At 47.8% G+C, this 13,278-nt stretch overlaps 1 protein-coding gene across 1 annotated transcript in view; it reads right to left on the minus strand.

The window, feature by feature from the left end:
- The window catches only part of LOC119457491 (eukaryotic initiation factor 4A-III), a 63,661-nt gene that overhangs the window by 26,817 nt on the left and 23,566 nt on the right, over window positions 1–13,278 (minus strand). The window contains exon 4 of the mRNA XM_037719077.2: window positions 7,389–7,469. Coding sequence (XP_037575005.1) covers window positions 7,389–7,469 — 81 coding nt within the window. The remainder of the gene's footprint in view (window positions 1–7,388; window positions 7,470–13,278) is intronic.

Below are 13,278 nucleotides of genomic sequence, written 5' to 3' on the forward strand. Positions count from 1 at the left end.
GGTTAAAGAAATAGCCTGCAAAACTGAAGCGTTTAAAATGTCATTTTTTCCCAGAACCATAAGCCAATGGAACAAGTTACCATCCGATGTCACAACGATCCTCTCAAACGATGTATTTTCAAACTCTATACGCCCACTAAAGTAAGATAGTGTTTTTGTGCATATGTGCGAGTATGAAAGTGTTCCGGGTACATGTTTTGTTTTGCCTGCTTTATTGATTAGTTATTTGTTTCCTTCACTTATCTTCACTGAAAACAACTTAGAAGTGCTCTAAAAAGTTTGTTGTATCAGGCAAGCTGGCGAAAAAGTTTGCAGAAATCAGGAAAGAAAGAGCGTAACCAAGTGCCGTCATCTTGGTCTGATCGGTAAGCAAATTCCTCCGTCCCAAGTCTGCCACTTCAGCTATCCCCGCCATACAGAAACAAGCGCACAAAAAGCATATGATTGAAGGTTGTTCTGGAGTCGCCAACTGCCTGTGCCCACCACGTGACTCCAGCGCGTTTCGCCACTGATATGGTGTTTGTTCGTAGGGGCATCGTCTGCTTTTTGCACCTCGCGAGCTCTCAATGTATCGACCACCGTGATCTCTACAATGGGCACGACGCGGACATCCCAGAAGCAAGGCCGATCCCTCTGTTTCTGTGCATCTCAGATCTGCAGCTAAGCATTCCGAGCATCGGTGACGTGGACTTCGCGACCAAGCACTTCACGCGTGGAACCCTCGGTAACACGGATAAGCCTTTCGATAGAGCTAACCCATTTCCCATAAAGCTAATGCATTTTCGCGACCTAATTTTCGGACCTATTTAGGCCCCAAAGTTAGATTTTCCGGAATGAATTGCTCGTTCCAACCCACGCTACCCGATCTTGGAGGCCACCATGGTGGATTATCCACTGGCTTGGCTTCCAGTGGCCCTCCAAAATTGGAAGGTGCACGCTATCAAAAGAGAGTGCCCGTCATGCTCCCGTCTCGGAGGCTATGCCCACGCTTTTCCTTGACTGACATAACGCTCCAGGGGACGGCATTTTTCTCCGTTTTTTTTTTTGGTTAGCACTACCATCACCATCACTTAATGCAGGATTTTTTCCCCCCTAGCCATAGAGTTTCTCACAACACCTAGAGGGTAAACTGGCGCCACCGTCCTATGCGAGTTTCTTAAAGGGCTGCCGTGCCCCCATGGGAATGACGGGATATGTGTCTGCGAGGCTTGTGTTGGCTGGTGTTGTATGAGGCTTCGTCTAAAACGTGGATATGGCTACACAAATAACGCGTTCTTAAAATAAAATCTACCATAAAAGGCTTTCATTCACCCATATTACATCTCTCAATAAAGTTTACTCACCTACAATGCAGCATCAAGCGAAGAAAAGCAAGAACAGATGACAAGTTGTTCCAAAGCGAGTGAGAATCTTGTCGTCTACCCTCCAAATTTAGCAGCCAGCTGATACTTTTTACGTTTCATAGAATTGTGCATCCAATATTATGTCCTCAAAATTAAACAAAGCACGTTTTTGTATAATAATAAAGCTAAAGCAGTTTTTTACGTCCTGTTTTAGCAGGAAATGAATCATTGTGACAGACGGAACGGTGCCAGCCAGGCGCGTCTTCAAGGCGTTCTGGCTCTCCAAGAACGATGCCAATCCGAATCCACAATATACCTGCATTCCCTTGCATACCACAGCGCAGCAGCGCCACATTTCCCTCTAGGTTTTATAGTGTGAAACTCTATGCCCCTAGCTATCTAAAGTTTTGTCGCTATTATGCACGTGGTGAGTCCACAGGGCAGGTGTGTCTTGGAGACGTCACATGTTTGTGTGTTTTTGCGGCTTCGCATATGTGTGATTGGATCCACGTCCTGTGCTTTCAAGAGAGCCAAGCGGTGTGAAGAAACATGGCTCGTTTCTTCAATCTCCATGGCGAACTCAGTTGGCGGAGGTCGCCAACGCGATGGCATGCTCTTGTCGACTGTATATGGAGATGACGTCACTCTTGCACAAATCCAAGCAAATCTGACTGCCTCCAAGCGTAGTATGAGGCAGGGCATTATTAGAGATTGTTTGAAGCCACTCTAAGCCTAATAAAGATTTTTTTCTTGGCTGAACGAGTTTTTCGGACTGACTGATTTTTCTGAATATATTTCGGTCCTCGCGAGGCCCGGAAAATCGGTAAGCGACGGTACATCTGAATTAACGAGAGTTCGAAAGGATTAAATAATGCACACGTCTGCTGTGACCAGTAGACGAGTCCGTGTTATCTAATTTTCCGAATTAACGAGTGTTGAATTGACAAGGTTTAGGACTGGCCCTTAAGAACATTAAAAAATTAATGGCACTGAAGCTGGTGTTGGCAGTTACGATTCGGCAGCACTTTGGTCAGAAAACCAGATTTTCAGTGTCATTTTTAATGCATTCCCACACCTAGCTGCAAATTTCCGTTAGAAATGTCCATCTAAACCTCGAAATGGCAAAATGGTGCTCGATGTCTTGTTTATTTCTGAATTGCAAGCGCAGCTGCCATTTTTTTATTCGAGCAGTTATATATTTTACTACCAATGGGCCATGACTGTATTCTGCACACGAGAGTGAAGCATTCTAGCTGGCCTGAAGCGTAATCTTCAGGAACTGCTCTGGTATTCTGCAAAGGTCTCAGACATCACAGTCACGGAGTTGCGACTGCCCATCAGCCAAACAAGAGCTGTATAGTAGTTATGTTATCTGTGTCGCTATATGTGTCATCTGTATCAGCAATCAGCAATGCATAAACGAAGCGCCGAAGAACCGTGATCTTCTGATGACAGTGTAGTAACCAGCAACCCTTTGCAAGATTGTATGGTGGTGGCGCGTGATGCAGCGGCAACGTACTCGTCGACTCGAGCCACGAGAGTATCGACAGTAACGATGGCAACGCTTGAACAGCCGTTGTTCCCATGGTGGAAGGACATAGATGGTTAATTCAAATTGCTGAAATAAGCATAATACACGTGGTGTTGCATAGACAACTGCGCAAAAAAGAGTGCACCTAACGCCTCCATTATAGTAGCAGACAGATTTTTGGTCTTGATTGATATTCCGGACTTCATATATGCACCGTCAGGGCTCCCACAGAGCTAATGCAATTTTGCGACCGATTTTTCGGACGAATTTAGGCCTCAAAGTTGGATTTTCCAGACTAAATCGCTCGTTCCGAGCCACACTATCCTGCCTTGGCGGCCACTATGTTGGATTTTCTGCTGGCTTGGCTTCCAGTGGCCCGCTCTATGGCCTCCAAGATTGGGAGCACACGCTATCAACAGAGTGCGCACCAACCTCTCGTCTCGAAGGCTATGCCCATTCTTCCTTGGCTGACAAAACGCTCCAGGGGACGGCACCTTTTCCGCTTCTTTCTTTTTTTCGGTAAGCACTACTTCACCATAATCACTTACTGCGGGTTACTTTTTTTTTATCACCGCGTGGCAGCGCGCAGTTCGAAATATTGATGGAGGCTGATGCGCGTGTGAAATAACGAGTTCGTTTACCCATAGATGCCTATGTTGCGTGGCCGGATCGTGAGAGCCAGTTCGAATTATCCAAAAGTTCAAATTAATGAGGTGTGAATTAACAAGTTTTTACTGTACAGCTTCGCTGTAAAACCACCCATTGACACTTGCACAGGAGCTGTGGTCACTGCAACTTCGGTAGCCGCAGGCACAGATTCAGCACTACTGCCAGGCAAGGCGTCCGTCGGGCTCTTAAAGAATAACTTTGGCTGGAGAGCATTTTTGAGAAAATTCAATGCAGCAATGTGCTTCTTGCTAGAGCCGAACTACTGTGACCCATGTTGGTCAGCAAAAATATGCAGATATGTTCACCTCAAATGACAGAAGCTCCTAGTCGCCGTCATCGTCACACACAACTTGCACTATGCGGGGACGGCAGGAAAATGCGACGCTCACAAATCACACATCCCCAGTCACAGTGTACAACAAAAGACCTGAACAAGGACGCCACCATGTTGGATTTATTGTGTGTAAACTTGTCATGGCTCGGGTCGACATGCTACGTAAACCTGCCTCTGCAGCCAGGAAGTGCTAACTAATTTTAGTGGAGGTCAGTGTGCGCAATTGATGGCGCAAAAATAGGTGACGCTTAAAACATGCCGTGTTTCATTTCAATTATGTAATTCTGGCTCGTGACGCTGTAAGAAAGCCCTACCTTCAACATTCGTTACTAAAAAAGCGTGCCGAGAGTGGGATTTGGACACCATCTATCGTCCCTCTATGGAAGTGCTATTCCCGTAACACTCGCTTTTCGTCCAAAGTGATCGTTTCCAAGCAAACAATTTGCGAGACCTCTCCGAGTCATTAGTGTGGGCAGGCCCCAAGAAAAATGTGTTCCCCGACTTGTATCACTTCATTGACGAATTCTCTGACAATTTCCCCACTTTTCCCGGAGGCTCTAAATTCCCTGACTTTTCCCGGTTCTCTCCGTCGCTAGACACCCTAAATACACATGACGTGATTACAGAGGGGAAAAGAAAAACCATTATGCAGATTCAATGTGCATGGTGGTATTTTTGTGAAGCAAAGCTTTGTTGAAGCGGGTAATAAATCCTATACAAGTGCAACGAGTCCAGTTGTGGTTATCTACAACAGGGGTTCTCAGGTACGTTCATCCCAGGGAACCCTGCTAAGCTCCATAAAGTGCCAAGGAACCCCCCCCCCCCCTTGATTTCACCGAATTATCGAGGGTATCAAGAAAACAAACAAATGCTGCACTACGTCAACACGCTTTTATTTACTCAATGAATCGTCAAATCTTGTTTCTATTTAGCACAAGACCAGTGCGGAAGCTGAAATTGTCTTCATCTCATGACTGATTAGCGCTAGCAGCGGCGAAGGCCTCGCGACATCCTTCGCGGCGCGCGTTTTCATCTGAGACGCGCTTTGCACCAACGGGCGCACATCCCGATTATTTTTTCGCCACTCAGCTGCTCGCCAACAAATTGTCCGTCCATCGCGATGTAGCCGGTGCCTTTTATCTTTGACAGCTTTGCACTGAGTAAAAGCGAAACTACTGCTTGCCGCAACCGCTGTCGACGAACCCGCGCCGCTATCAACGCGATCATGGACGGCGATCGTGCGGTTCAGAAGGCAGGCGGCTGACGCACGCACCAAGTCAAAACGAAACTACCTTTCGCTGCAAGAAGTGCGGACGAAACTGCGGTCGCTATCGACGCTGCCATGGGAGGCGACTACGCAGTTGTGAAGGCACGCAGCCGACGCGCGCATCGAGTGAAAACGAAACTACTATTTGCCGCAACCGCTGCGGACGAAACTGCGGTGGTTATCGACGCGATGAGAGATAGCGACTACGCACTTACGGAGGCACGCGGCTAGCCGCCAACGCGGTGTTACGCGCGGCGATAAACGCAAGAATAAAGGCTTTAAAGGCACAATTAGGCACGAAGCGCTTCGGCGTTGCTGTCAGTCACGTGCCGCGTACGATTGCCGCTGAGGACCACGGCGATGCGGACTGCGCCGCTTCGTTTCGGTTGGACGCTACGCCGTTCTTGCTCTTCTGCGGCGCGCATTTGCAGTGCTCCGCGTTTTTTTTTTTTTTCCCGATCAATGTATAGGTCAGTGCGCACGCTATCGGCACCTACCCTATCTACAAATAGGAGAAAGGCGCATGGTGGTAAGTTACGGCCTCCGAGATTCAAGTGCGAAAGCTTAGGCGCGCTGCCCGTTCTCAGAGGTTGGGTGGCTACAAGCTGCTTGCGTATTTATTGCGCAGTTCGCGCGTTGCTGTTACGCACTGTGATGTGCTTTTTGACACTCGGGCATGGGTAATGGAGGTTCTTTGGATCAAGCGCACCTCGTGTTCGCCGTTTTAGACACTTGTCGGGAGCGGGACCAGGGAAAATTTATCAGTGGCTCGCGGAACCCCGAGCAGGGGCCTGCGGAACCCGTAGGTTCCGCGGAACCCACTTTGAGAACCCATGATCTACAACATATGCAAAGTGCAAAGTCCCGCTATGTTTATGCCCTGCACAAGTAACTACAGTCGAAACTCGCAATAACAAAATCCCACGACTACGAAATTGTCGCGACAACGAAATATTTTCGTATCCCCGGCAAACGCCCATAGGATTCAATGCTTTTCGTACCTCTCGACAACGAAATGTTGCTAAACTGCAATCCCGCAACAATGAAAATTGACGGGAGATCTTTTCACACATTACCTACTTGTGCAGGTTTAGCAGACTCCAAAATGTGCTCAAATGCCCTTGCTTCACACTTAAATTGCGTAAAGTATCACCACATTGCGCTTGCGTGGGCATCTTCATCTTTGTTTACAAAAATGGCACGATTGTCGTGGCCAACGTGCTGCTTGTTTAGACTGCCTTTCTTTTTTGTTTTTTTTTTATAAATGTACAGCCGCATCGCCATCGACCTGTTATTGGCAGATTCCGCCACCACGCACCACCGAAGAACCGTTTAATAAGAGCGACCCGCACAAATCAGATGCTGATTTCGAGAAAACTACTGAAGAAAAGGTAGCTCCATGTCGCCTCCAAAGCGCAATGTTTCTTGCTGTTTGTTTTTCACATTCCTTGTCATGGACACCGTAACTGTATAGCTCGAGGCAGACACCTGAACTATGCCAAAGTGCAAGCGCGCGTAAACAACACCGTCCGAAACATACAAAGTGCGACCGTGTGGCACGCCCCTGGCATAGAACGGAGGTTACATTTCTCCGCACACGTAGTTAGTAATGGCCGCAGAAAGAAGCGTGAAAGAAAGAGTCTTGCACCGGAAGAAGGGTGAAAGAAGGAAGAGACGCGCCTCCTTTGCTAGGCGACACTGTTCTGGGTGGAGCATGCGCTTGCAAAACCTGACGCGTCGTCGCCTCTGCAATAGATAAAAAGTTCTCGCCAGCGTGTGTGTGTTTTGTTTTTTTTTCTCGAGCGACGTCTCAGGTTTTCCGCATATGCTCCGCGGCGTCTGCTCTCTGCACCTTGTCGTCTGCTAACCTGCTGTTTCGGCTGCCGTGATTGACACACGGAAATCTAAGAATCCCCAGATTTCGGAATATTAGTTCGTAGTACTGAGGCATTGTTAGCATGACAAGGAAACATAACGATCATTATTCTGAATTTTGTCATTAAGTTTTTGTTTTGCTGACCATTTCTTCATTTGTACAGTGTTATTTCGAAATTTTTCGGTATCCCCACCGATTTCATTATTGCGGGGTTAAACTATAATTCATTCTCATGTCATTGAGACTCTACTGTAATGAATTTTCTCCTGCAAAATTAGGTGTGGATGCAACTCAAGTTTTATAGCAACCAGCCCTCACTGTGCCCATGTCCATGGTATAATCAACAGTACAAATGTTGCCGCACCAACCTTTGTTCAGCATCTCATCAGCTTCGTCGAGGACCAGCATCTTGATGGCACGAGTGCGCAGGTTCCGCCTTTTGATCATGTCTGCACGAAGAAAAATAGGGGAGTAAATGCATGTTGAGCCAACCTGGCGATCACACTATGGGAAGCATCTTGCACTGCACATGCTATACCCCCTTAGCCCAACAACTCGGTACGCTGGTGCGCGTCGTCAGCCAACCAGAGAACCTCTGCCTCTCACCTAGAAGGTGCTTCGGCAGCGCGACGCCACCTTTTATTAACCCCTCCAGGCACTGTGCGCACGTCAAGATAGTACATCAAAATTAAAGGTACTGATGAAAATAATGGAATTTAAAACATCCTGCATATGTCCCTAAAACACTTCTGATTGGACACGAGCTGCAAGTTTGAATAGCACGTGTAGAGTTCTTCCGTAAGATGAGTTAGAAGGATGCATGCTTGCTCACGGTGTCAGCATGTCGTCATATAGCGGGTTCATTTCTCTCATTGTTGTTCACAACTGCAGAACATCATGCACATTTTTCAAGTGGCTGGATAGGATTGTTCCAGGTACGCTACACATGAATTAGTTTATGTTCTCACATCTGACATTCCTGTGGAGAGTTATCGCATAGAGCTCCCTTTCTGTAAAGACGCAAAATGCACTGAGGAATTGCAAATACAGTGGAATGTCATTTATACAATCTTCATGGTAACCAGAACATAAAGCGTATCATCCAAAAATCGGATCATCCAACAACGTATGATCCAACCAAACCGTATTATCAAGAAAAATAAAAGAAACGTATTATCCCGAAAAACGTATTATTCAGAATAGTATCAACGAGACTCCACTGTACCGAATACTGAACTCGTTCTGGAGCTGAACACTTTTCATGATTCTGAAGATGCAAGAACTGTACTGAAACTAAATTTTGAATCGTCAGAAATAATTGGTACCTGAAGGGGTTAAAGGCATGTAAGAAAGCGTGACTATGTTTCCCTGTGAGCAGGCAACTTTCCTGTGGAGTCTCCAAGCCTTCTGCTCGGCCACATCTTGTTTGGACCGCAGAGTAGCTTGCATTTTCTCACTTCGATGCTGTCTTGACGAAGCTGTCTCCTGTGTCAGCTTTTTCAGAATAGAAATGAGATTTGGGGGGAGGCGGGTCTAAGACCGAAATTTAAAAAAAGTATTTATTCTTCGAGGTACAGTTGAACCCCGCTGATACGTTTTTCAGGGGACCGAAAAAAACAAAAAAACGTAGGAGCCGGGAAACGAAAGAGCCAGGAAACAGGAAAAATTGAGAAATGGGAGTAGTGCTGAAATGCACACAATATTATTTTATTCTTACGTGTGAAAAGAAGTTGTACTTTCGCCGGACAGCCGAAGTATCGATTGCGATAGCAAATTAGTAGACAGCTATACAAAGTAAGAATAGTAGTTTTATTGGCCGTATAGACTTGTAAACATTCGCTTATTAACTACATTAACAAGCATGGTGTCAGCGCCCACAGGCAAACATGAACACATCACATTTGATGAGCGCAGACACACGCTGTCAAACGCTGGCGTGAGGAATTTAAGCGCTGCAGCAGAAGCGAGCGAAGTGACCTTCGTGCTGTTGTCTATCGCTTCAACACAAACTGAGCGCCGAGAACACACAGCATGTGCAAAGCTACGAGCTGCCTCTGCCCCCAAGGCAGATCGCTTTCAAGATACGGCCCACGGGACCGTGCGCGCCGCCGCGCAGTACGCAGTTGATGCCAGAGCGCAACGATGCCCGCTATCCCTCCCCCCTCGCATCCTCGCCTGTGCCTCGAGCGCAACGGAAGAAGGCGCGCTACCTCCCCGTTTTTGTTTCTTTCGCGCGCAAGATTTAGACCACGGTGTAAGAAGATAGGTGTTCCGACGGCGCGCCCGCGCTGGGGCGAGAAAGCGGCCACTTCGTGTGACCGGAAGTGAGCGCCGCCGCTAGGGGCAGCACGTGTTCAGGAGGCCTTGGAGAAGCGGCACAACAGTGGATAATTTACGACCTCCGTCAGCATTTAAACACCCATACCCAAAGGTATGCAATTTTTCGTTATTTAGACGCCAAATCTTGAGCAGGTAGAAGGTTTCATGCCACTTACAGTCAAAATACCGTCATTTCGAACACGAGAGAGACGCGTCGTCTGCTCGTGCAGACGGCGCGCTGCGCTCACCGCTGCTCGCCGTGTCGGAGTCATTCGGAATGTCGGCAGAAATATAAAGGGATGTTCCTCCAACCAAGTAGAGTTGTTTTAAGCAGGCGAACGACATATATTCATTGAAATAAAGCACTTCTGCCGCGCGTGCCCATAAAAGCGTCAGCAAAGCGAGCGAAAAAGTGGCCCTCAGAACAGGTGCTGCCCCTTGCGGCAGCGGCGTGCGTAGAGTCACACTAAGTGGCCGCACCTTGCACCGCCGTCGGATCACCTTCCTTTTTTACACCGTGATTTAGACTCCCCTCGCACGCTTTCACTAGCACATATAGCATATGGTGCGCGGCGTTATCGGCCTTGGGCTTTATACGGAACATCTATGAGCCAAAACCAATTTTAGGGCCGCAAAGCGTCATAGACACCATCTTTAAATAGCAAATACGGATCTCAAGGGGCATACTTTTGCTGGTGGAAACCGAAAATACGTCATAATTGTCGCCCCCTTCTTCACTTTGGGCGGCCAATGCCATCGTCAAACAACCAAGCTAGGGTGGCTAGAATGGGGAGGTGTGAATACCGGCGGTGCTTTCCTTCAGGCGCGTGTGACCCTCTTGGGCACCGATGCCACCAGGGGAAATGTGGCGCTGCCGCTCGCGGCGCGGTAAGCTTAGCCGCACCGGCCTTCCTAGGCCTGCCGGCCTCGCCTCCGTACCTTCGCCGTCAGTTGGTCTCGGCGCCCGTTTTGGGATGTTTCTCGCGATACATAGCGTGTTGCACAGCATCCGTCGCGGCATTGCCATCCTAGTATTATTCACGAGGCCTTTCACGCTAGCTCAATCTGATCACCACCGTCAGTTTTTTTTTTCCTCTAGGTTTATCATTCGCGACTTTATTAATGGAACTGCAGTCTTGATACCACGTCGCATTCCTGCCCTCTCAGAAGATGCCGTGCCCACAGTGCTTCCGAACTTGCCAGAATACATTAGCAAGACTCTGACGAAAGAAAGAGAAGAGAAGGGATGTCTGACAAGCTCCACAGGTCCCAGGTTCGGCACTGTTATGAAGTCCGAGCGGCCACGAAGGTTTCATGGATGGTGCCGTGCCAGGTGCCGGGAGAAGAAGTCCAGTGAGATCAGAAAAACATTTTATATACACAGCACATGTTGGCATTTTACAAGAAAAGCTCCATGATATTGGAGCCGTCTACATGCTCTAACATATTTGCATGTTCTCGCGTTTACATCTCCGAGCGTCTACATGGTCGAGCGTCCTCCATAACACTCAAGACCCGCTGTTTTATCCCTTTCGTTTCCCTCTTTCACTCCACGAGGGAATACACTTTAGTTCTTCTTTAGCGAATGACACTCCTCGCCCAGTTCGCCACATCCCGCCCATGATGTGTCATTGTTTCCCGCTGGGTTCCGCCTCGAATGTCGCCTGATCGCCCCCGCGTATAGGCAACGGTTGACACCTTGGGAACCAAACGATGTGGTTCCCACGGGAATGCTTGACGCTGGCCCCTTGCAAGAACCAGTCGCCTCTCCGTGGCGGTCAGTTCACGGAAGCCACCATTCCCAGGGAGGGCGGTGGCTATTGTCTCGGAAGGGGACTCCAGGTTGGCGTGTCACAGTCAGCGCCGGGCCTCGCCGTAGTTCGGGCGGGCGCTGGTGCTTCACAAAACACACCAAGAGCATCGTTGCTGTTTTAGCTACGCACGAGGCCAAAAACCCATTGCAGTCTGGGAACTAATTGCTCATCCATCAGTCCCAGGTGACTGACGGTGACACTTCCCGGCCGCAAGAAATGACAAGCGTGAAGAGCACTTGATAGCTTCATATCTGTCGATGAGGCCTCCTTTGTCCTGAAGGTCCGCCAGACACAACAGCATGCAAACCACTCCGGTATAGGCAGTTCCGCCTTCTGTGATCCTGTATGCCTGGACTACATATTCAACTCTGAGTACGAATAAAGTATTATTATTATTATTATTATTATTATTATTATTATTATTATTATTACCTTACAAGAGAAGCGACGCTTGTCTATTGACAAGACGGGGGAATGCCCACCGGCAGACGTGGAGGCTGCAAATATACAGCGGGATGGAATGCCCAATCCAGTCGCAGAAGAATTGTTCATTTTCGAATATTTGAGCTTAAGCGGCCTTCGGAACTGTGGTCACTGCAGAAGTTTAAACAAAACAACATTGTTCATTACCAGACTGCAGAGTTTGCAATGAACGAAATGCCGCGCCTGTTGTGTTAACCAAAATGGTAGTGTTCTTCATTGGAGAAGGACCTGCCAGCTGTAGCATCTACTTGGCTGGGCAGCTTCACAAGGAAACCGTTGTGGAATCTAAAGAACAAACAGAAGGGACCTTGGGGGCCTTTTATATCCATCAAAATCATTCTACTAGCTGTTCAATGTCCTTGAAAACAAACTCACTCGTGCATTCAGTTCGCATGCGAAAGCTGTGGCAGAGTTTATGCAGTCGATCAACTGGTAATGTGCCAAAAATTAGTTGCCTAGAGCATTCTGCTGCCCTGACAGCATCAGCTGTACGTTTTTATTGCGTCACAAGGATTCATTTTTTGCTGAAAGGTGTCACTCAGCAGGGCAGTGAGAATAAACTAAAAACACTGAAATCTTGTGTGTTGTAGACCAAATTTTCTCATATAGTTGTTTTCCTCACTTAAATAAACGATTTCATGACGAGATGTGTTGCTTCCTGCAATCATAGAAAATTGTTTATTTGAGCGTCGAAAGGATATGCTACAGGTCTGCAAGTGCTAGCAAAAAGTGGTTTGTACGTCGAGAAGTAATCAGGTAATGACTGCAGTTTACAGGTCGTACGTACGGCACGCATAGGGTGATTACTGCTGACCTCGAGGACGACGGTCGCATATTGAGGAAGTGGAAATGCAAGGCATCCGTGTACTGTAAGATGTCAGTGCGCGTTAAAGAACTCGAAGTGGTCGAAATTATTCCAAAGCCCCCCCCCCCATGATCCTGATGGGGGAAAAAAAAATGCGTTTGATTCTATCGACGCAATGCGAACTGGGCCCAGAAAATTTTACAGGAGTAATGACGTGGGCTGATAAAGCGTTGATTTCATGATAAAGACTTATTCCTTGACGCTCGCAGAAAGCGTGCGATACCCGAGGCTGGCGAAACGCTCATTTCAGCTGTGTGCCTTACCGCGCCTCGGTCAACAAAGCCGCCCCGCGGCATCGGCGCTGGGGGGCCACGTTTGCACCACCTGTATTCACACCTCCCCATTCTAGTCACCCTAACCAAGCCAAGCGACATGAAAAGTCAAAATGGCCGCTAGGGCCGGCACGGGGTGGCAGTTCGCAACGTATGATGCGGGAACGGTCCAACGGTTGCGACATAACAGCGGGGTTACCAATGCATTGGGTTCTATGGGAGCTGTGCCGGGACCAGCCGAAAACGACACAGCCGGAAAAACACAGCACCCAGGAACGTAACAGTGGGGTTCTACTGTATAGTGCTGAAAACTCGCACATATATGTAATGTTACCGTACTTATTCGAATCTAGGCCGATAGTTTTTTTTTTTTTCATATAATTATATACTAAACTCGAGGGTCGGCTGAGATTCGAGGATATTTTTTTAAATGCGCGTTTTTACCAAAAATGGATAAATATGGTGCATAGCTAGCGCCATCTAGAAAAATCAGCATCGTAGCCGC

Source organism: Dermacentor silvarum, chromosome 7, assembly GCF_013339745.2.
Source record: "Dermacentor silvarum isolate Dsil-2018 chromosome 7, BIME_Dsil_1.4, whole genome shotgun sequence".
NCBI classification, from domain to species: Eukaryota; Metazoa; Arthropoda; class Arachnida; order Ixodida; family Ixodidae; genus Dermacentor; species Dermacentor silvarum.